A 23,310-nucleotide genomic window follows, 5' to 3' on the forward strand; every position below is an offset into this window, starting at 1 on the left:
GTGCAGATGAGAATGATTGGTCAGAGACAAAGAGAGCCTCAGCTGCAAAGGGCTGTAGGTCAATGCAATGACCATCAATTTGCTGCAGATTAATTCCTTCTCAGTCTCCCTCCTCAGATCCTCCATCTGGCCCTCAGTTGCCCCCCTTTCTTCCCCGCCATCTCTCTTTCTTCCTCCCTTTAACATTTCTTTCCACACGGATCTGCTGGTAATGAGTTATCTCAGCTTTTGTTGATGTGTAAAAGTCTTCGTTTTGCCGTAAATTTTTAAAGATATTTCTGTTGGGTACAGAGTCCTAATTTGACCATTTTCTATTTCAGCCCTTTAAATAGATTGTTCCAGCCCTAACTGGTTTGGCTCAGTGGATAGAGCGTCGGCCTGCGGACTGAAGGGTCCCAGGTTCGATTCCGGTCAAGGGCATGTACCTTGGTTGCGGGCACATCCCCACTGGGGGGCGTGCAGCAGGCAGCTGATCCATGTTTCTCTCTCATCGATGTTTCTAACTCTCTATCCCTCTCCCCTCCTCTCTGTAAAAAAATCAATAAAATATATTTAAAAAATAAATAAATAAAAATAAATACATTGTTCCATTCTCTCAAGGCCTACATGGTTTCTGTCAAGAAGTCTGCTGTCATTCTGGTCTTTGCCACCTGTATTAAGGTATCTTTTTTCCTCTGGCTGCTTTTACAATGTCCTCTTCTTTCGCTGGTTTCCTACAATTTGATTATAAGTTCCTCAGTATGGTTTTCTTTATGTCTTTTCTATTTGAGATTTATTGAGCTTCTTGGATTTAAAATTTCCATCAAATTTGGAAAAATGTGTATACTACTTTAAAAACTTTTTGTACTCATTTCTTTTTCTGGGACTCTAATTACACATACGTTAGACTCCATGATATTGCCCATGGCCCACTGAGAATCTTTGTTTTCATTTTCTTTCTTGATTATATTGGTTAGACTCTATTGCTGCATCTTCAATTTCACTAATCTTTTCTTCTGCAGTTCTACTCTGCTGTTAATCCCATTTAATGTTTTTAGTTCATTTCAGATATTATATTTTTCATATCTGTAAGTTTCATGTTTATCCTTTTTATGTCTTCCATTTATTCATCATATTCCTGTTTTTCTTTATATGCTGGGTTGTATGAGTCATGTCCCCTGCCTTGAGGTGCCATATATATATATATATATATATATATATATATATATATATATATATATATATACAGAGAGAGAGAGAGAGAGAGAGAGAGAGATATAGAGAGAGAGAGAGAGAATAATAGCCTTTTCATAGTCCATGTCTATTAATTTAACCATTTCTATGATTTCCACATCTAATTGTATTGATTGATTTTTAGCTTGGATATAGGGCATATTTTCCTATTTTCTTGCATAATCTGGAAATTTTTATTGGCTGCCAGATATTGTGAATATTATGTTGCTGGGTGCTGGATTTTTGTTGTATTTCAAGAGCATTGAATTTTGTACTGGTGAGCAGTTAAGTAACTTGAGTCCGTTTTATCTTTTAGAGAGTTTCTTTTAAGCTTTTCTATGACATATCCAGATCAGCCTTTATTTGGAGAATTAATTTACCTTCATTACTAAGGTAATGAGGACTATTCACTGTCTCTGAATTACCAGGTTTCTCTGCTCTCACTGTTGGAAAAACAAATTATTCCCATCCTTCTGTGAGCTCTGGGACTTGTTTGCCTACTACTTTCCAGTGTTTCCCCCGATGTCTGGGAGTTTCCTCTCATGTGTACTTAGATCAGTATTTAGCCAAAGACTCAGAGGGCCCCTCTGAAGATCTGAGGATATTCTCATTCTCATTCATTCTCTCTCTCTCTCTCTCTCTCTCTCTCTCTCTCTCTCTCTCTCTCTGCAGTTCCTGCCTCTTCAGTGTTCTGCCCACAAATCCTAGCTGTCTCAGCATCATCTAACTTCGCTCTCTGTCTCCTTAATCCAGTGAGAAGGTCAGATTCTGTTTTAGTTCCCCTCCCTGTGCTGGAGCCTGGAAACTAGCTCCAAGTGGGAAGCTGGGGCATTCATAGGGCTAGCCTTGTTTGCTTCTTTTCTCTCAGGGCCCACAGATTTGTGCTACCTGTTGTCAGGTGTCTGAAAAACATTGTTCTCTATGCTTTGCCCAGTTTTCTATTTGTCTGTGGTGCTACAGCAAATCCCATAACAGTAAATCATCCATGGGTGGAATCCAAAGTCTCCATTGAGACTTTTTAAGCAGAAGAGCGACCAAATCAAATGTATATTTGAAAAAAAATTAGTCTTATTACTCTGTGGAGAATGGATTGGAAGCATTAGTGAATTCTAGATGGCCAATTCTGAGTCCGGTGAAGCAAGAGATTATGTTGACTTATATTCAGGGAAGTAGCAGTTACGATGGGACACATTGAGGCATATCTTAAATGATTTTTAATTTATAGGACTCCGTGATTGATTGATTATGAGGGGTTGATGAGGGAGAAGTAGTTATCAAGGTTGACTCTCATTTCTGGAATGAGCAACTGAGTAAATTATAATGTTATTTACTCTACCAGAACAGTGGAAATTTGGGGTGAAAGACCATGAGTTCTGTTTGTAGAAGTTATGTTGCCTGTGGGACATTCAAGCAGTGATGTTGTGTTGAATTCTGGTCTGGAGTCCAAAAGAGAGGTCTAGGCTGCAATTGCTTCATATTATGTAGTATTTAAAGCTACAGGGGGTTGGGGCATGTGCAGGAGGCAACCAATCAATGTGTTTCTCTCACATAGATATTTCTCTCTGTCTTTCCCTCTCTCTTCCATTCTCTCTAAAAATCAATGGATATTTTTATCCTTGGGTGAGGAAGGAAGGAAGGAAGGAAGGAAGGAAGGAAGGAAGGAAGGAAGGAGGGAGGGAGGGAGGGAGGGAGGGAGGGAGGGAGGGAGGGAGGGAGGGAGGGAGGAAAATAAAGCTACAGGGGATGGATGAGGTATTTTTCACTCACTGCCTGCAAGCATTAGTCATATGAGTGTTTTATCTAATCCTCTTAAATTGTGATGTTTTGGGGAACAGGTTTAGTCTGTTTTCCTCTTTGTATCCCCCAAAGTGCTTGGCATATTGGTTGCACATGGCAGGTGTTTAGTGAGTGTTAGTGAGATGGGCAGTGGTTGTTGAGGACTCCTTCTTTCATGCTTCTGAGCTTACCATCGCCTTCTAAAAAGTTGCCTGGAGTTTCATTGCTCCAATTTGTTTTTCTAGTTGCAGGCAGGCTTTTCAAATTAGCATGTTAGTCATCAGCAGAGGTCATGACTCTCTCGTTCACAATAGGGCTTGTGTCATGCCAACTTGGGTCTCATGTCCCATGATAGAGCTGGAGCTGGGACCAGCTATGCAGGAGGTCACATCCCTTCCAGGGTAGCCATTGACCAAGGCTTGGGCTACTTGGGGTAAATCTCTAAGATCCCCAGGGACATTTATGGCTTCAGATTTTACACATTTCACATAAGCCTAAGATTCTCATAGTCTCCACCTCTATGAGCAATCCCTGAGTTAACCCTGAAAGTTGCCCAAAAGAAAGATGAGCCAAACCTGTCTTAAAAGCTGAAGCACTTGAAAGCCTGACAATTCAGAAGCCTTGTATAAAATTTCAGGCAGAAAATTTCAATTGTTCGAAAGAGTTTTATTCTGGGGATCAGAGAACCTGAGTTCTAGGCCTGCGATTTATTATACAACGTTGAGAACGTTAATTTACCATCTCTGGTTCCAGTTTCTCCATCTGAAATTGAGAAGATTGGACTAGGTGACCTCTAGGTGCCCTCCTATTTCTGACATTCAGAAGAATCCTGTCTGCTGGGTTGTATGAGTCATGTCCCCTGCCTTGAGGTGCTTACAATCTTAGAATGGAATTGATGGATGGATTGTCCCTCTGATATTCCACTAAGATATCCAATTTCCTGCAAACATGCTTATATAGAAATCTGGAGAGGCCTTGTTGATGAAAAACAAAAATCCTACCTTGGGCTTCACCACTGAAACAGCTCTTAGAATCTTAGAACTTTATCCTGAAATGAATTTTATATATAGTTTTAGTCGTTCCTCATCTTTTGAAGATGAAGTAATAGGGTCCCCGAAGGGGATGTGACATGTCTAAGGTCTCACAGTGAGTCCATGCTTGAACCTAACCCAGCTTCACACACACACATACACACACACACACACACACACACACACACACACCACCCTTAGTCTCACAAAGCTGTTTCTCCACCACCGCCTCCCTTTTGGCACTACCTCTCGTCTCTGCAAGTTCTGCTGTCTGCAGTAGAACATTCCTGTGTAGAGGGGATTAAAAGAGCAGGAGTGGGATACTAAATCTCCCTGCCCATTGGCAATAGTCTCCCGAGCTGAGCCCAGCAGGCCTTAGCTCGGGAAGCCAGCAGCCCATGGGCATCCCTGGGTTGTCAGAACCAACTTCAGTCCACATGCGAGGGGCTGTCCACACACTGCTCTCTGTCAGGTAAAGCTCCCAAAACAAGTGCTCTGTGGTGGGGATACTGCTGAGTTTGGGGGTTGTCCTGGAGCCTTTCTAGGCCAACTCTGTTAAGCTCTGTGCCCTGCCAAGCTCAGTAGAGCCATTGGAGACCCCAGGCCAAGCTTGGTGGGAAGCTAGGCCAAGTTTCAGAGTGTCCAGTACCAAGGTTCAATGTCTGGTTCAACAGAAAAAGTAAGAGATCCATATGCTTATCTCTAGTTGACCTCTTATTGGCTTTCAGACCTTGGATCTAGATGACCTGTTGGGGTCTCATGCCCGTGTTTGGGTAAAACAGAGACAATGTCACCTTGCCGTCTTAGAACACATTATCTACTTTCTCCCATCTTTTGTCACTGAGTACTTGGAGAAGTCTAATGTCCCCTATCTTTCTCACCTACAGAGAGAATAAATAATATTTACTCTCTATAGTTAGCTCTCAGTTACCCAGGAAATGTTGGTATTAATGATATGTATATTCTAAAATTCCTCCAATAACAATGAGTATTTCCAAAGCCCTTTACTAACTGGTTAAACTGATCCAGGAGCTTGGCTAGGTACTAAGGAGAAATAATAATGCATCATCATTTCCCTCAAGAGGCTTTCTAATGAGATGAAGGAAAACAAACCAGGATTATTATTGTGTATAAACCACTGACTTCGAAGGAGCGTGGGTCCCACAAACAGAAGGACTTTGCCAAGTACTTGGGTCTGAAATAGCTGGGACAAGGTGGAATTGTTCTACGGAAGAAGGAGTGAGAGGTTTTAGGGAGGAGATGAATGGCTCGGGAACAGAGTAGATGTAAGCTGGCAGGATAATGTCCTGTGTTAAGTATGAGGAAAGGAGAAACCCTAGTTCGCATCTCAGCCAAAGAAACAAAGGAGAAACGTCATATTAAATGGAAATTCATGAAATTATGTGATGTCAAGCTCCCTGCAGACTTTCCCTTGGAGTCTTCAGTAAAATCTACCATGGGAGCTTTTTCTGATGAATGTGGAGACATGCAGAGTCCTATGTACTGGAGAGCTTGAGGCCAAAACAGGGTATATCAGTTATCTGTTGCCATGGTAATAGTGTGTAACAAACAACCCCCAGAGCTCAAGATGCAGTAGTAATTGTTTATTGCTTATGAACCTGGGGTCAGCTAGGGTTGGTCAGGAGGTTCTTCTGATCGTAACTGGTCTTACATGTCTGTGGCCAGCTAGGTATGGGCTGATTAAGGATAGCCCTGACCCCGCTTCACCTGTCTTTCTTGCCCCAGGAGGCTAGTTCGGACATGGTCTCATGTCAATGGCAGAATTACAAGAGCTCAAGCAGAAATGTGCCAGTGCTTGTTCAGAAGGTCTCTATTTGCTTCAAGCCCCTTAACATCCCATCGGCCAGAGTAAGTCAGATGACTGTACTCAGAATCGAGACGTGGAAAACGTACTTTGTTAATGAACAGTGACTGCCAGCGTTCCAGGTGGTGGCTGTTTCATCAGCCTGGGGATTACTTGGAGCAGCGTCCTCACCTGACCCTCGGTGGACATGTGTCTCGAGCAAGAAATAAGCCTTTGTTTTAAGATATGAGAGTTTGTGGTTTCGTTGCCACAGTTAACCTAGCGAAACTAGCCTGTTATTACTGCTATAACCATTTTATATTGATTGCTTATAATGTGCCAGGGACTATGTTAAGAACTTTATGTACCTCTGAAGTTTATTCATTCAACAAATACTGAATGTCTCTTTCATGTCTAAGGTTGAACTCAGTTCATCCTCAGTTCAACCCAGCAGGATAGATATGATTATCTCAATGTTATAGACTAAGAAACTGGAGCCCAAATTGCTTAAATAATTAGTCCACGGTCATGCAGCCAGTAAATGGCAGAGCAGGATCCCAATGATCAAGCTCTTTGCTACTCTATTCTACTTATTTTTCTACTGATACCCCTTCCTGAGGACTGTCCACTTTAGAAAAGTAACTTGCCATCGGATTTGAATATAGTGGGTCATTTAAGACATGAAAAGAGTCTTTTCCTTGGTCAGCCTCCCTCCCTGATGCATGTTTGATCCACACCCTAGTCCTACGTAACGTCCATGACTTTTAACACCAGCTGGAGTGGTAGCGCACCTGGCATCCTCACCAGTGAGTTATATTTCCCCAGACAGAGAGAAATTTTCTTTCCCCAGTGTCGGTCTGACAGCCAAGCTGCAAGGAGACGCATTGTTAAATGTTGGCTTGCCAGCAAGAAGCCTGCTGAGCCATGGGCCAGGCTCTAACCAGATCTCATCCAGGGAGGGTTGAATCAATGCAGGAAGACAGGAGACACACGCCTTGAACCAAACCATGATGGGAAGGGGAACTGGAAAGGAGAGAATGGAGCAGCCTCTGATCTTTCTCCTAAAGAGGGGAAAGAGACAGAGGATCGAAAGATTAAGTGGAGAATGGGAAGGCGGGAGAACACTTTTTATCTGCTCAGGACAGGAATTCATTCATTCTTTCACCCAAGAAGGATTTATTGAGCATCTACTCTGTGTCAGCCATCATGCTGGGTTCAAGGAAATACCAAACAGTAAAATCATGGCCCCATTTAGAAGAGATCACAGGCTAGGAGGGGTGACGGTCTTGTAAACAAGTTAAAAGGATGTTTACTGACCTCCCTTCTCCGAAGCCCACTGAAAACAACACAAAGAATGAAAATAGTAAAGAAAATTCCATCCTCAATAAAACTAGGACATTTTTATAGCGCTGAAATGATCAACTGTTTACCGGAATTCAGTCTTGTCTTTCCATAGCATTAGAGAGGAGCGGGGAGGGAATCGCTGCCCAGACAGGGCCCACATTTCCCAGCCTCCCCGTTTTATTTCGTTGAGTCATGTGACTAGTTCTTGTAGTTGGAGTGTGAACAGAAGTGATCTGTGTCACTCCTGGGCCAACATGGTTAAGAGATGGGTATACCTTCTACCCTTCCTCTCACTGGGTATGGAGGCTTCCAAGACCCCACAAAATAGAAGGAGCCCAGGCCCCTGAATCACCATGTGGCAGGCTGTCCATTAACCAGGGACATCTGCATTGGACTCTCATGCAAGTGAGAAATTAACTTCTATCGCACTACACCATTGACAATTGGGGGTAGGGTTGTTTGTTACAGAAGCTAATGTTACTCTGGCTAAAACCCTCATCTGCCACGTGCAATGAAGCTTGGACTTCACCCAAAAAAGACAGGAGGGATCATATAGGTCAGGGGTCCTCAAACTACAGCCTGCGGGCCACATGCAAATACAAATATTGTATTTGTTCCCATTTTGTTTTTTTACTTCAAAATAAGATATGTGCAGTGTGCATAGGAATTTGTTCATAGTTTTTTTTTAAACTATAGTCCAGCCCTCCAACGGTCTGAGGGACAGTGAACTGGCCCCCTGTTTAAAAAGTTTGAGGACCCCTGATCTAGGTTGTCAGATTTCCTTGAAAGTAAGAAAGAAGATCCCTAAAGGCCGAATAAATGATAATTTGCTGGAATGCATAGGAACAGAGGTGTGGGTAGGCCATAGAAGAGTGAGGTTCCCTGTAGCAATTCAGTTTCACAAGGTGGGAGGGTAAGGGACAGAGGGCTGAAGGTGGCACCAAGTAGGTAGCTAGAATTACTTTTTCAACCCTGATTCCCTTTACTTAAATGCCACAGAGGTGAGTAAAGGAGAGAGGGAAGCAACTATCAGCCTTGCAGCTAATCGCCAGGATGATGCAGAAACCTTAAATGACCAATCAGAGCACCCATCAGCTGTGGGTCTTCCTTGTGACCCATAGTAACCTCATGCCTGAGGTGGGGCTGGTTCTTGGAAGCCCAGGGTAGATGGACCCCCAGGGAAAAGCATATTTGGTAACACATTCTGAGAGGAGAAACTCAAGAGGAATCTATTGACAGCCCCAGCTCACTTTCCCTCCTACCCCATTATATTCCTGAGAACATAAGAGAGCAGAGTAAAACATTTCCAAAGTAACATTACACATAAGCAGAGAGAATCCAACGTGGGGTGAGAAATTTGGAAATAATAATAAAACTCTTACAGAGGGAATACATTAGCATCAGCAGATGCAGAATTAATATATTCCATTGAGAACAGAGCCAGTAATATAGAGAGTAGGGATAAGAAATGAAAGAGGTGGGGGAAAAAGACAACAAGCTAAAACAGAAAACAATACTTAATGAAAGACAAAGGATATGCATACTGGGCATTCCTGAAGAAAGGAACAAAACAATAGGCACAAAACTATGTGAAGATATTATAGAAGAAAACTTTCTGAACTAAAGAAACTTTTGAATCTACAGAATAAAAGAACAACCTTAGTGTACATAGAACTTTAATGGAGAATATTCTGAGAGTAAAGTCAGGAAATATTTTCTAAAGGAAAAATCAGGTTGGCCTGCAGCTTTATCCTTTAGTACCAAAACGCACAACAGCAGTGGGTACAAAATTTCGAAGGTAATAAGTGTGTTCTCAAATTTCATGGCCAGCTGAATGTCTTTCATGCGTGAAAGTAGCTGAAAGACATTCACCAACATACAGACTCACACAGCACTGATTAGTTCAGGGGGTGGGAGAGTAGGAAAATGTCTTGATAAGGAAATCAAGTCCCCCCAAGAGATATATTGAAATTACCAAATTAGGAATGGAGAAGCCATGAAATGCATGAGTTGGTGGTGAACATTATATTCATTTAAATATAGAACTAAGGCTAAACAGCTGTGGGGATTATGGTTACGGAACAGAATGTAAATGTCTCAAACCACAGCAGAATAAGCACAAATAGCTCAACAGACAACAATGGCAGAGGAAGAGATGTAAGGAGACATAGTCCTGCCCCAGTGTCTACATCTTCGTGGTGGAGAGCTTGTGCATTGAATAGGAAATTAAAGTGATACGTCAAGAGAGAGGTATCTAAGTGTGCAGTTTAAAGTTACGAGGTGACCACTTCAAGGACCGGAAACAGACAGTGAACCTTCCAAACCATTAGAAGAAGAGAGTGGGGGGAAAGAAACCTCATAAATAAAATGAGAGAAAGAGAGAGAGAGGAGGAGGAGGAGAGAAGAAGAAGAAGAAGGAGGAGGAGGAGGAGGAGGAGGAGGAGGAGGAGGAAGAGGAGGAGGAGGAGAAGGAAGGAAGGAAGGAAGGAAGGAAAGAAGGAAGGAAGGAAGGAAGGAGAAAGGAAGGAGAAAGGAAAGAAAGAGGAAGGAACCATACAGCATAAAGTCTAAAACAAAGCAAACCTTTTATTTTTAAAAAATAAAACAAGGTGGCGGATTTTAGGCTGAGACATTGATAGAGCCTTAATGTAAACAGAACATGCCTTTCTAAAAAGATAAAGACGTCCTAAAAGGGAAAGGTGCAAGCCGAAAAACAACAACTCTATGTGACCCATTTTGCATCAAAAACTATACATAACCATGTCCTCCTATGCGCTTACTTCTACACAGACGTTTCTGGAAGCCTTCCCAAGAAATTGCTAATCGCGATTAGCTTTGGGAGAGAGTGCTGGAACAAATGGAGGGGTAGAGAGGTTTATATGCTTCACTTTACACAGAAAACATGTGTTACTCCTGTACTTTAAAATGTAACTTCAATAGCAAGTAAGCGTAGTGCAATATGAAAATTGCCACAGTGGCAGCACATACAAAGGGCTGTGGGGGGTGACAGGAGGGAGTAGGTAATTGTGCCTGAGTGAGTGGGAAAAGGCTTTAGAAAGTAGATGGCATGTGAGCTGAGCCTTGAAGAATGACTGTTGTTTTTCGAGATACCCATCAAGAGGCACCAGAAGCAGAGAAGGGCACGTAGTTCTCACAAAAGATGAGTATTTTCAGGGTGTGCATTGGAGGCGTGGGCGCACTTCTCTCTGGGCCATAATGCGTGCTAATTGCAGAAGCCTGGAAAGAATGCAAAAGAAAGAAGAAGGCGCTTCTGGGGTGGGCACAGAGGTGCCATGCCCTGGGCTCCAGCAGGAGGAGGGAGGCAGAGGAGGATTTAATCCTCGCTGCACATCTGCAGTTCCAGAGGTTTCCCCACCCTCGGGCTGCCCCGCCCCACCGACCACAGAAGCAGCAGCTCCGGAATGGCGCGACCTACCAGGCTGTGTGTTTGATCAAGACTCTCTTTAGGTTGCCTGTCTGCGTTCTTCTTTTCTCTCTCTGCAGACCAGCTTTGATTTTATTTTTTGACTTTTCTGTGCCAATGGCAAAAACGGGCCCCTTCAGCTCTAGAGTAACATCACGTCCCTCATGATGCCCTGTGAAGTGGGAGTCATGTTCCTACTCTACCGGGGAGCAACTACCTGAGACTCAGAGCAGTTCAGTCATCCATCCCGTCACCCAGCTATTCAGTGGCCGAGCCGGGATTCAAACCAGGTCAGTCTGGCTCTAATGCCCAGAGGCCATTCACTGCCTACGCCCAACAAGAAGCCTTCCCCATTCCCTGGACTTTTCAGCTGCCAATCTTAGCAGAGACCCTCCCTTCCCTAGCCCATCTCTATGACCTGCTGCCACCACCACCACCACCCCAGCCCTACCAAATACTAGAAGAAGAAAGTACATTTTTTTAAAAAATGAGTGCCTATTATTTGCTGGGTGTTTGCACCACTAACCCTAGAGGAGATATTAGCATTCCCATTTCACAGTTGAGGACATCGAGGCATGGGGGATTAAGCACTTGCCCGGGGCCGCAGTTCTAACATAAGGAAGAGTAAGGATTCGAAGCTGGCTTTGCTCACTCCCGGGCCGCTGTCTGAGGCTGCCCCCCAGGAGACACCTGCCCAGGTGGCCGAGCACAGCCTCCGGACAGTCACAGGACCAGGAACACAGCAGAGGCTAGAGGTCAAGGGACTCTCTGCACGACTCTTCCCTGCAGAGAGCAAATTGGGAAAGGAGGCCGGCCAGACGGCCGCCGGCGGGAGTTTGGCAGGAATGAGCCCAGTGTGGGACGTGGAGTGGATCGGAGTGCTGCCTGAGGCCAGGTGTAAAGATATTTGCAAACATGGGTACAGAGACTTGGAGATAACATATGGCTGCCTCCAAGCCTTGTGATGTAAGAGTTGTTTTCCAAATTCCTATCAGAAATCTCATCATTCAGAGGGACTGAAAGCAGGTCATTACCCCCAAGCCCCAGACAGTGAGGGTCAAGAGTTTTCAGGCCACCAGAGCTAGCAAAGGGGAAACATTTCTCTCTCCCTGGACACTCAGCAAGTAGCATTCCCCTAGGCAAGGGGAATTTGTCCTAAAAAAAAATACGCACGTACCAATTCTGAAGCAGGAAGCCGCGAAGTCAGCTGCCCATCCAGCCGTCAAGCCGGGGCAGGACAGGCACCAGGCCAGGGACGGACGGATGGGGGTTGTATGTTCTCAGGTGCCACACTGACCCTGTTTCCTCAACTGTGCAATGGCCAGCATTGAAGTGCTGTTTCTGGCTCCATTGGGCGTTCTGATCGATAGAGGTGTATGAAGATCGGCAAGCATTTACCCAGCATCGGGCAGTATGCCTCACTGGGAGCTACAGTGTGCACGCTGACAGTCACTGGGGTGTGAAGAATTGGACAAGATGCCACAGTCTTGATCCCGGGGCGCCCTGAAGTCTCACAGAGGTGGCAGAGAGAAAACAAACTATCGTGGTTATTACTGAACTATGATTGTGCTCAGTGCTGGGAAGTGAATCACAGGATGACCTGGCCCCGGGGAAGGAGTCCTCAAAGAGGTGACATTTGAGCTGAGATGAAAAGAGTAAAAATCACAATAGCTAATATTTACATGGCACTTAGGGGGGGCCGGCACTGTTCTGAGATGGCTGGGTTTAGAAGATTCGTTGGGGTTAACACTAAGAAGACACAGAGAGAGAAGGTCAGAGAAGTGGGATGGTGTGGACCACGTCCTTTGGAGGGGAGGATAGTGGCAGGTTAGAGGAATTGAGGGGGAGGAGAGAGATAAAAGATGGGTCACCGAGGGAGGTGGGGTCATGCCGGGTCTTGTAAATTTTGGAAGCCAGGAAAGGCTTTGAGCAGAGGAGTGCAGGGATCCGAGAGCAGTTAGGATGCCGTTGCAGTGGGCCCGGGAGAGATCCAGGGGGGCTTCCGTAGGCGCAATGGAAAGCAGGGGGAGCAGGATGGATGCAAGACAGATTTAGGAGGTCGGCTTCCTGGGTCTCCATGCCTGATCAGTGCCCAGGGTAAGGCCCAGCCGGGGCCCCTGATAGGGTGCTGGTGCCAGCTCCCTGAGATGGCAAAGCTAGGGGAGGGCTTGGACGGTGGGGAGAATCCCAGGGCAGTAAAGATGTGACAAAAGCAGTTCCAGTTGGGAATCAGCAGCCCTGGCTCCAGTGCTGGCTGTGCTGGTATTTAGTGTGTGACCCTGGGTCAGTCATCTTACAGCAGCGAGATCAAAGGTAACCCTTGGGCTAGATTACCCGCCATGGTCCTTCCAGCTCTACAGTCTCGTGGTTTGGAGCAGGCAATTCAGATGGGTACCTTGGGGGCTGTATTCAGGCCACACGGAGTTTAATCATTGGTGCATTCCCATCACAATGAAGATTTCTGGCTTGTCTTGAAAGAAAAAAAATCCGCACCACCGGGTCTGTCAGATCCCCACATGGTGAGTCAGCCGGAGTTCAGTAGCCACTGCCACTTCAGAGAGCACAGGCCCTGCCTCTCACCCCCATTCCAAGCCCCCCAATTCCCTCCCACTCATGCTGCCCTGCCTGGCCTTGTGCCTGGGACCACCCTTTTTCTAGGTAAGGGTAGAGGGTAGCTCAGATCCTCAGCTATTTCTCAAACTTATTCAACCAGTAATTATTTGCTGAATTATTCCCTTATTATAAAGGAAATAAGTTTTAAAAACGGGGAAAAATGAAACTAAAAAATAAAAACCTCTCTATGATTCCAAGAGAAAATCATTGTTCAATTTGGGTCTACTTCCTGCTAGGCTTGTTTTATGAAATTGGAGTTATCCTATCTATAACATTTACTTACGAAGCTGTGTTCACTAATATCACAAAGGGATCATTCTCCCATATTACTAAAGATTCTTAGAAACAAGGTGCTTAGTATATAATGTGCTGGATGATTTAGGTAATTATTCCACCGTCATTTCTTATATTTGTAGATGCATCACCACTATGATTATTTCTTACAACTTCTTAGAAGTGGGATGGGGTAGGGTCAAGGGGAAGAGTGTATTTTTAAGGCCTTTCAAACATATCGTCAAATCACCCTTCAGAAAATGTGTTCCTGTTTTCATCATTCATCATCCATCCCATCTTGCCAATACTGGATGTTAGCACTTTAGAAAACCTCCCTAAAGAAGCTTTCCGGGTGGAAAGGGGGGCTCCGGAGGCGACTGCTGTCAGTCACTGCAGACCCGGCCTTGTTTGATAGAACACTTGAGCCCTGTGGTTGCTGATTTCTTCTGCAAAGATAGTAAACAGATGCCCCGGGTTTAGTGTTAGGTTTCTGCTTGCAGGGCCATAAAGTCTCTGTCGCAACCGCTGGACTTTATTGTTGTCGTGAGAAAGCAGCTGTTGGCAATATGTAAGCGAAGGGGTTGGCCGAGTTCCAACGAAACTGTATTTACAGAAACAGCCTGCAGCTCAGAGAAACCAAGTAACTTGTTCCCAGTCGCACAGCCAATAATTGGGAAAGCTGGGGATTGGAACGCAGAGTCCGGCTCCTAATGTAGAGCTCTCTCTACTGCGTGTGAACCCTTTTTCACCAATGTGTAGCGATGTGAGTTAAATAAACAGCAACAACTGAAAAAAATTGCCCAGGGCATTTTGCCAAATGCAGAGTCTGCCCAAGGACTCAGAGTTGGAGAAAAGGATTACAATTCAGTGCCTTCAAGTAAACAAAAGTGCTTAGGAAAGTGCCTTGTGCCGCAAAGAGTTAGTCTTAGTGGTGACATTTGGGGTTGCTCTTTCTGAAAAGACCTTGGTGGTGGTGGAAGGCAGTGGAAGACAGTTGAATTCATGAACTACACCCATCATTCAGTGCGGGCTCAATAACCAAAGAGCCCGAGGGTTCCCTCTGTGTCTGTCGCGCTATCTTTCCTTGCTCATGTGCTTCTAACCATGAGGGAAAAGTGGAAAAAATTATTATGGGTTGAGTTGTTGTTTCCCCAAAAAGACATGTTGAAGTCCTAACCCCCAGCACCTCAGCATGTGACCTTATTTGGAAATGGGGTCATTGCCAATGTAATTAATTAAGATGAGGTCATACAGGAGTAGGGTGGGTCCCTAATCCAAATGACGATGTCATCGTAAGAAGATGGCCATGTGAAAACAGAGGCAGGGAGAATGTCATGTGATGATGAAGGCAGAGGTCGGAGTGATGCGGCTGAAAGCTAAGGGACACCCAAGATTGCTGCCAAACCCCCAAAAGCTGTGAGAGGCCAGGAAGGATCCCCTGTAGGTTTCAAAGGAGATGTGACCCCAACAATAGTTAGATTCCAGAATTCTAGCCTCCAGAACTGTGAGACAATGCATTTCTGCTTCTTTAAGCCACCCAGTCTATTGCAGCAGCACTAGAAACCTAATGGAGTATCCTAGGCAGAAGAAGTGGTCTAAGTGAGGGTGCCCGATAAAAAGTGTGGCCACAGGAGCCTTGAGAGGAGGGGCTTCCAAGGAGGAGGGGCTGGTTGGCCTGCTCACCTGCCCCAGGAATTTGGAAGGTAGAAGGCAATAAAGATGGAGAACAGATGCATGAATCACATCTACTGCACCATCCTCACCCCCGTGGAGGCACAGCAGGACCACAGTACTGATGGGCCATCAAGTACTCCCCTGGCCCCACTGAGACAGTTACCTCTTCATCACCACTTGCTATGAGTCACCATTCAGGGATTTTATTGGCTCAGTTTCTTGCTCTCCTGCAACTCCCCTCACCCGTGCTTGTCTGCTCTTGTATGGTTGACTGTCTTTGGAGGGAAGACCCTAATATAGACATTTTCAGGGGCTTGCTTGGTTCCACCAGGAAGAATGCCAACAGCTTCCTGGCTTCAGGTGCCCAGTGCAAGTGTCTGTTCTTAACAGAACATGTAACACCCCCATTGAGGCACCTCTGGAGGGCATAGTTACTAAATGATAGCATGAGGGGACCACAAGGGAGACCACCTACGCATCGCCAGGAGGTTTCATTATGTGCCTCCAGAAGGCATGTGCCCACCTGCAGCCCAGGCGTCTACTGTGTTGGAGAAATGGCTCCATCCAGAACAAGCCCTGAATGGTCAGAAGGTGTGAAATAAAAACCCTCACTTGTTTCTACTCAAAGCCTTGTTCACATTCAAGGATGTCAAACTACTCAAACAGCGTAACTCCATTCTAAGTATCGGGGCTTATAAGGATCAAACGTGGTCTAAAGAGATAATGAATGTGGAAGTGTGGCACCCTCTAGGTGCTCAGAATGGATACTTCCCTTTTACCTGTCTTCCAGGGCCTTCTGCCCTAGAGGGGAATGAGTCACCCATACCTCCTGCCAGGCTGGTCTCCCTGCTTCCTCCCTTGCCCATTACCCATAGCCAATTTGTTCTCAACACAGCAGCCAGAGGCTTCTTTCAACATATAAATCAGTGTGTGTCACTCTCTGTTCAGGGTCCTCCAGAGGTCCCCCATCTCACTCGTGACAAAAGCCAAAGTCCTATAAGGCTCTATACCCGAGTTTCTCACTTTCAATGCTACTTAGAGCTGGATAATTCTGTTGGTGGGGTGGGGGGTAGGGGGGAAGGTGTGGGCTGTACTATGCACTGCAGCATCTTTGATCTTTATTCACTAGATGCCAGTAGCATCCCCATACAAAGTTGTAACAACCAAAAATGTCTCCAGACATTGCCTGGGGTAAAAATCAGCCCTGGCTGATAACCACTGCCCTATACCATCCCAACCCTACCTCATCTCCTATACCAGTGATGGCGAACCTATGACACCTCTGACACGCGAACTCATTTTTTTGGTTGATTTTTCTTTGTTAAATGGCATTTAAATATATAAAATAAATATCAAAAATATAAATCTTTGTTTTACTATGGTTGCAAATATCAAAAAATTTCTATATGTGACACGGCACCAGAGTTAAGTTATGGTTTTTCAAAATGCTGGCACGCCGAGCTCAGAAGGTTCGCCATCACTGTCCTATACCCTCTCCTCCCTCATCCCACCAAGCGACATTCGCCTTGTTGCCATTCCTTGATCCTCCCAGGTGAGTTTGCACTGCACAGCCCTTGCACAGGCTGGCTATCAGCTTGGGTGCTCTTTTCCCAGACTCTCTCCAATCCCACGTGACTAAATCTCTTACCTCTTTTAAGTCTTTGCTTAAACATCACTCACTGTCTCAGTGTGGCTCCTTGACAACTGTATTTCAAAGTGCATTTATTACCCCCCTGCCCTCAGGACCTTCTACCCCCTCACTCTCCTATTTTTTTCCATACTCCTTATTACTTTCTAATACATTACAGTTTTTTTATTCTGTTTACCATTTTGGTGTACCTTCCTCTGCTAGAATATAGATTCCATGAAGGCAGGGGCTTTCATTGGCTACATCCACTAATGTATCCTGAGTGGTAAGAACAGTTCCTGGCCCGTAGGAGGTGTTTGATAAATAGTTGTTGAATAAACTGATGTGCCATAGAGAACGGTAGATGGAGTCAGCTGTGTGACAGCCCAATGCAATGAAGGAAGCACAGTCTCTCCAGTCAGGTAGAGCTGGATTCCAGTCTTGCCCTGGTCACACACTAACTGGGTAACCAGTTAGTGGTTGAACACTTCGTCTCTCCAAGTCTTGGTTTTCTCATATGGTACATAGGATAATATGGCTGTCCGTGATTGTTGGAAAGACTAGAGGTTGTGTAGGTGAGAGCATTTAGGACAAAGCCAGGCGTTTAGTAAGTGCTCGTCATTGCTAAGAGCACTATAACAAAGGTGGTAAGTGAACCATGGGAAGGATTACATTGTGCCGAGCCCTACGGGATGAGTAGAATTTTATATGAGAAGATGTGTGGAGAAGAGGAGGAAGCACATTTTACTGAGCTTTACAATTTTCTTCTGGAAATAGAAGGAATTGCTTTGCCCAGCTTACATTTCTGGAACTGGCATATTTGATATTAGTGCTGCCTAAAAATATGAAAGAAACCTCAAGAGAGAGAAAAATGAATTTGGCAAACCTTTGCTTCTTGGCTTTAGATGTTGATTTTTAGCTACGCCATGAGCATAAGAAAGAGTATAAAGAAAGGAGGTGGACTTATAGCTTGGCCATTGAAATTTACAACTCTGCACAAATAGGAAAATCTGAATCCAAAAGGAGGAAACACATCTGGCAAGTTGAGAAAAGAGGATTGCCTTCTGGAACAGGGAGTCAACCTAGACCCAAGCAGGCTTTGTTGGACCAACCAGGTAAACCAGTTGGCCAGTCTGTGCAAGCAATGCTGAGAGCTTCTAGCTAGGTTTCTTCCCCTTCAACAAGGTATATAAAATAGAAGGACACACTAAGTTAGGTGCTAGCGCAGGTGGTGGGGGATATAGAGAAAAGCAGAGCCTCTGTCCTCAAGCAGTTTTCTATCTGGTGGGGCAAACGAACAAGGAAGCAATAAACTACTATCACCTAGAATTAAACAGTTAAAGAATTCACTCAGAGGCAGCCAAGGCTGGTTTGGCTCAGTGGATAGAGTGTCGCCCTGCGAACTAAAAGGTCCCAGGTTTGATTCTAGTCAAGGGCACATGCCCGGGTTGTGGGCTTGATCCCCAGTGGGGGACTTGCAGGAGGCAGCCGATCCATGATTCTCTCTCATCATGGATGTTTCTATCTCTCTCTCTCCCTCTTCCTTCCTCTCTGAACTCAATAAAAATATTTTTTTTCAAAAAAAGAAAGCCAAATATTAACTTTAAAAAAAAAGAATTCACTCAGAGGCAAAGTGCTGTGGGAGTGTAACTGAATGGGGTGTGCAGGAAAGATTTCACAGAACGAGTCCAGGTAATTTTGAGAGTATGTTTATTAAAGCTGGAGACAGTGAAACAAAGGAAGGGCTTAAGGTAGATTATTAAAGCTGGAGACAGTGAAACAAAGGAAGGGCTTAAGGTAGAAGAAGCAACAGGAGAGAGCCTAGGTGGGGCTGCTTTGGCCCTCTAGAAACGTTATAGGAAAGAAGTGAGCTGAGACAGGGCTTCTGTTAACTCACTGGAAAGTCAGAGAAAAGGGGGCCTTGGACACAGGTTCAGGGGTAAGCCTGGGACGAGCGGCCACTGCCCACTGCGCCCTTGGTTGCAAGTCTTGTAGGGACCCTTAGAGTTTTAGAGAAAGAGAGCAAAGACACAAGGTGCAGGCGTGCTCTAGTGACAGCGAGTTGTGGGTCCTTTGTCTTGAAGCTTTTTATCTTTCTTGGTCCAGCAGGAATCCTAGGGGAGTTCTCAGGGGAGTCTTAACAGAATATTCATTAGCTTTCTAGTTGTATCCTTCAATATGTTGATTCATGAAAATGTGCTTATATTGAGGTCAGGCTTATTTTCTGATTAGTTTTTTTATATATTTTTATTGATTTCAGAGAGGAAGGGAGAGAGAGGTAGAAACATCAATGATGAGAGAGAACCATTGATCGGCTGCTTCCTGTATGCCTCACACTAGGGATCAAGCTCGCAGCCCAGGCATGTGCCCTGACCGGGAATCGAACTGTGACCTCCTGGTTCACAGGTCAACTTTCAATCACTGAGCCAGGTAGGCAGGGCTATTTTTAAAGAATGTCTTTGAAGAGGAATTGTCCCGAGAAGGTCTGGAATGTGTAAACCATTTGCTCCTAAATGTCCTTGGTTAGGCAAGATAAGACATTGTGACTCATTAGCTGGCTGTAAATTGCTCAAATAGTTTGGCCTTGTTTAATTATTTTGTGTCAGTTTCCCTTATTCCACTTGTTTTATTTTTAAAGAACACTGTAGGAATTTCCCTAGCTTCTTACTGTCCTGCCTCAGGAGCACAGGGAAAGGAGTGAATAGTCTGCCATAAAGAATTAAAGACGATGCACAGAGAAGGCCGCATTTGAACTGGGGCCACAGAAAGGCAGGGAAATCATCTGAGTATTTGTCTGGGATGAGAGATCTGACTGAGGAACCACTAGGAGCTGTGGTTTAGATGTAAGTAATCCTAACACCACCCTGAGGAAAGAAGGACCCTTTAGACATAGGGATTGAGAATCATATGTTCATTCATTCAATTGCAGAGTATTTACTGAGCCCCTATTATGTATAGGCATTGAGATGCTGAGGATAAAGTGATACATAAGACAGGCCAGGCCCCTGCCTTCATGGAGCTTATATTCTGGTGCCTGAGACAGAAAAGAAAGCTGGAAACAAATAAATGAGATTATTTCGGAGAGCAGTAAGCACCGAGAAAACTACTCTGAAGGTTTAGTTACCCTCCCAAGTTCACTAAGTAAGTGGCACATTCCATCTCGGTAGGATAGGGTAAGGGGTGGGGCAAGAGGCTTGGAGCATTCAGAAATTTTCTTCCTCTTGGCAGCAGAGGAATAAAGAAGAAACACGCTTTGTCCCTCCTCCTGAAAGACTAGATGGGACCCCCTAAGGTGGTAAAGAGCACTCAGAATGCCGTCTAGTGTAGGCAGCATTCAGATTTCAGATAAAGAAAGAGAAGTCGGCCATGAGGACCAAGGAGGACAGGCCTGTGAGGGAGAAGAGAAGCCAGGACAGCGTCCAGTTGTACAAGTGCAGAGGGGAGAGCGTTTGTGCGGGAGGGCGTGGTGACGTAAGCAGGAGGGCGTGGTGATGTAAGCAGGAGCTGTGCAGCGGAGCGGTGGGCACAGAGCTGTGGGAGCTCACTGTTTTGCCTGGGCTCATTGTTAGAGGATCCTGCCTAGATGTGACCAGGGTGTCATGTGGAATCCGACACCCCATATTTTTAGGCAGTTGGGAATAAATAGGAAAGGTCTAGAGAGAGGAAGGGACTCTGAGAACCCCCAGTGAGTTTGTGCTTGACTGGACTGGGCCACAGATGTCTGGGCTTCCCTGACATTTCTCCTACCTCACCACCTCTGTCTTCCATTCTAGACCCACTTTCAGTTCTGAGCCCCTCTGTGTGACTGTGACCATTGCAACCCCAAATCCCTGCTGAAACCCAGCCTCACGTCTCCTCAGCTCAGGTATCCAATCGCCAAATCAAACCCTCACTCTGACCGCACCCAGGTTTCAGCCCCTGGCACCTCCTGCTTCCCTCAGGGGGGCTCCACTTCACTGAGACACTCCAGCAGAACCGAGATCATAGTGGTTCTCCAGCCGGTATCCACATCACCTTGACTTTGACCATGCTCTGCACCTTCTACAGGGCATGCCCTTCTCTGCATTCACATCAATGTGTACAGGGTGTGTGTGTGTGTGTGTGTGTGTGTGTGTGTGTGTGTGTGTGTGTGTAAAGCACTTCAGCAACTTGCCTTCCACTCAACTGGCCTTTTGTCATTTTGATGTGACTTGAATCCATTCCTTTTAATGGTTTCAAAATATTCCTTGTTGTGATTGGACCACTGTTTATTCCGCCATCCTCCTACCAAAGAGGCCCCGCATCTTCAATGAACCATGGTGCGGTAAGCGTCCTAGACCTTACGTTTTACATTCCAGTGCATTTGGGAGGCTCTTCTTCCCCAGGCATACTCCCACTCTCTGTCCAAAATCAGCTCAAATCTCTGCTTCTGAAAAACGCATCCCTGATTACCCCTAGAGAACACATCTCTCCCTCCTTTGTCCCCTAGTCCTTGCATCTCCGCTATGGCATTTTCAGGGGGATGTTGAAATTCCTCGTAAAAGCTCCTTGAGGGCTGGGACAGTGCTTTCGCCTCTGAATCCCCTGAGTCGAGCACAGTGCCTGCCGCAAGGTGTATGTCCAGTGAATACTTGTTGAATTAAATCTGCCAAGAATTGGGGCTTTTGAAACCAAACTGGCTGGAGGTCAAATCGTCACGGTTCTGTCATTTACCAGCTGGGTCCCTTAGCTTCGTGTTCTCATCTGTGTAAAGGGGGAGAATGATCCCCAACGGTCTATGGTCATTGGCAGGATGAAATGAGATCACGCAGCACGCGGCCTGGCACGTGCTGAAGAATGAATGCTGTTGTGTTGGAGAATGAACGCTATTGTGAGTGGTGTGTGCACGGGACCCTTTCCATACACCTCCAGGCTTCACAGGTAGGGAAACTCCCCGGAACAAGCTGGCATTTCCCTGACAAATGCCCAGATAAATCTTGCAGGTGCCAAGCTGTCTGGGAGCGGTCTCCTCTACCCAGCTCACTCTGAATCTGGAGCCCTTCCCAGGTGCGGATGGCTGGCTTCCATTCCCCATGACACACTTGATGGACAAGCATTGTGCACATCACCTGGAACTTCTCTCCAGGCCGACACATGGTGCTATGACGGTGGAAGGCTTCATGAGGGGTGATCAATATTGCTTTGGAGAAGGATGCAGTGGGGGTGGGGGTCCATGGTTGAGGAGGGGTCCTCAGGGGAGATCTTGGGCTGGTATCAGGTATGGATCCCGGTGGGGCATTTATTTTTCTTTCCCTTTTTTCTCCACCATCCCTTCCTCAGAGTCAATCCTGGGAGCTTGAGAGTGTCCTGGGCCACTGGACAGGGACTGACCACACAGTGGCATTTGGATTAGAGCTAAAGAGTGTCTTGGAAGCACATATTTCCTCCTGCTGGACACTCCACCCATGGTCCTGGTGGGACAGCAATATCAGGACACCTGAGCCATGACTCGGCTTCTGGCCACTCACGGGGTTCCCGGGATAGAGGTGGCGATCTGGCCTCCTCACTTGGCCCCTGTCTGTGGTCTCGCCTCCCCCCTCACCACCAGTTCCGGGAGGTTTTCATGGAGTCTGCAGAACACCAGCAGACAAGCGAATCTGTCAGCGTTCACTCAGCTCAGCCAACACTTAGGTTAAGACTCGTAAATGTGGCACCTTCGATCTCGGGCTCCATGGTAACCTCCTTCCCCACAGCAGTGACTCACCTCTGCACAGGGAGCCTGGGGCACCAGAGAAGAAACTCAGTGCTGGGGCCAGGGTGGGGTGCAGAGTTGCACAAAGAACACCGTTCATAACACCTCCAGTGTCAGCCCAGCACCCAGACACCAGCCATCCTCCCAGCTGTCCAGCCAGAGTCACCCTCGCCTCAGCAGCCAGACTGAGGCTGCTGACAACACCACAGTGGCCACCCCGTGACCCCTGCAGGGCCCACGGCAGGACCTGCCCCCTCCGCACCACCACCACTACCACCCGTTCCCCCAGGGCGACGCTCAGAGTCCAGCATGCTTTTGGAAAAGGTGGTTGTGTTAGGTGAGGTTTCTCGGTGGCGTTTTGTCAGGCATGGAAACTCTATGCAAAGGCCTGGGATTGGATGACACAGAAACTAGACGAGCAGATGCTCTCTCCTCTGAGCGCCCAGGCGGTCAGGGCCAGAGCGCTGTTCTCCAGCCCATTTGGACTCGGACAAGCCCTGAGGCCTCCTGGGACATCACAGGGTTTTCTCTCTGCCCATAGTCTCCGTTTCAACCGTATTTTGGTGTCTGGCCTGAGATGATGGGAGCGTGGAACAGGGAGAAATGGCCTTAGAGTCAGAGACACCTGTGCTCACGGAAGGATCTGCTCCTCGGGGTCACTGTGACAACTGTGGGCAATAATGGATGTACTGCGCCTATGAGTTTGGTTCCTGATGCCTGTTAAGGTCTTAGTCAAAACTGGATAGTGATGCTGATGATGACAATGAAACAGTTGTTATTGTTATCATGTGTGTGTTTACTTACTGTCTAGGATGTGCACTT

At 46.0% G+C, this 23,310-nt stretch overlaps 1 protein-coding gene across 2 annotated transcripts in view; it reads left to right on the forward strand.

Annotated features, from left to right (window-relative positions):
• The window catches only part of SYN3 (synapsin III), a 344,960-nt gene that overhangs the window by 227,407 nt on the left and 94,243 nt on the right, over window positions 1-23,310 (forward strand). For both annotated transcript variants that reach the window (XM_014459147.2, XM_023757231.1), the window contains one exon: window positions 22,813-22,830. In XM_014459147.2, coding sequence (XP_014314633.2) covers window positions 22,813-22,830 — 18 coding nt within the window. The remainder of the gene's footprint in view (window positions 1-22,812; window positions 22,831-23,310) is intronic.

Source organism: Myotis lucifugus, unplaced genomic scaffold (assembly GCF_000147115.1).
Source record: "Myotis lucifugus unplaced genomic scaffold, Myoluc2.0 scaffold_103, whole genome shotgun sequence".
In the NCBI taxonomy this organism is placed as follows: Eukaryota; Metazoa; Chordata; class Mammalia; order Chiroptera; family Vespertilionidae; genus Myotis; species Myotis lucifugus.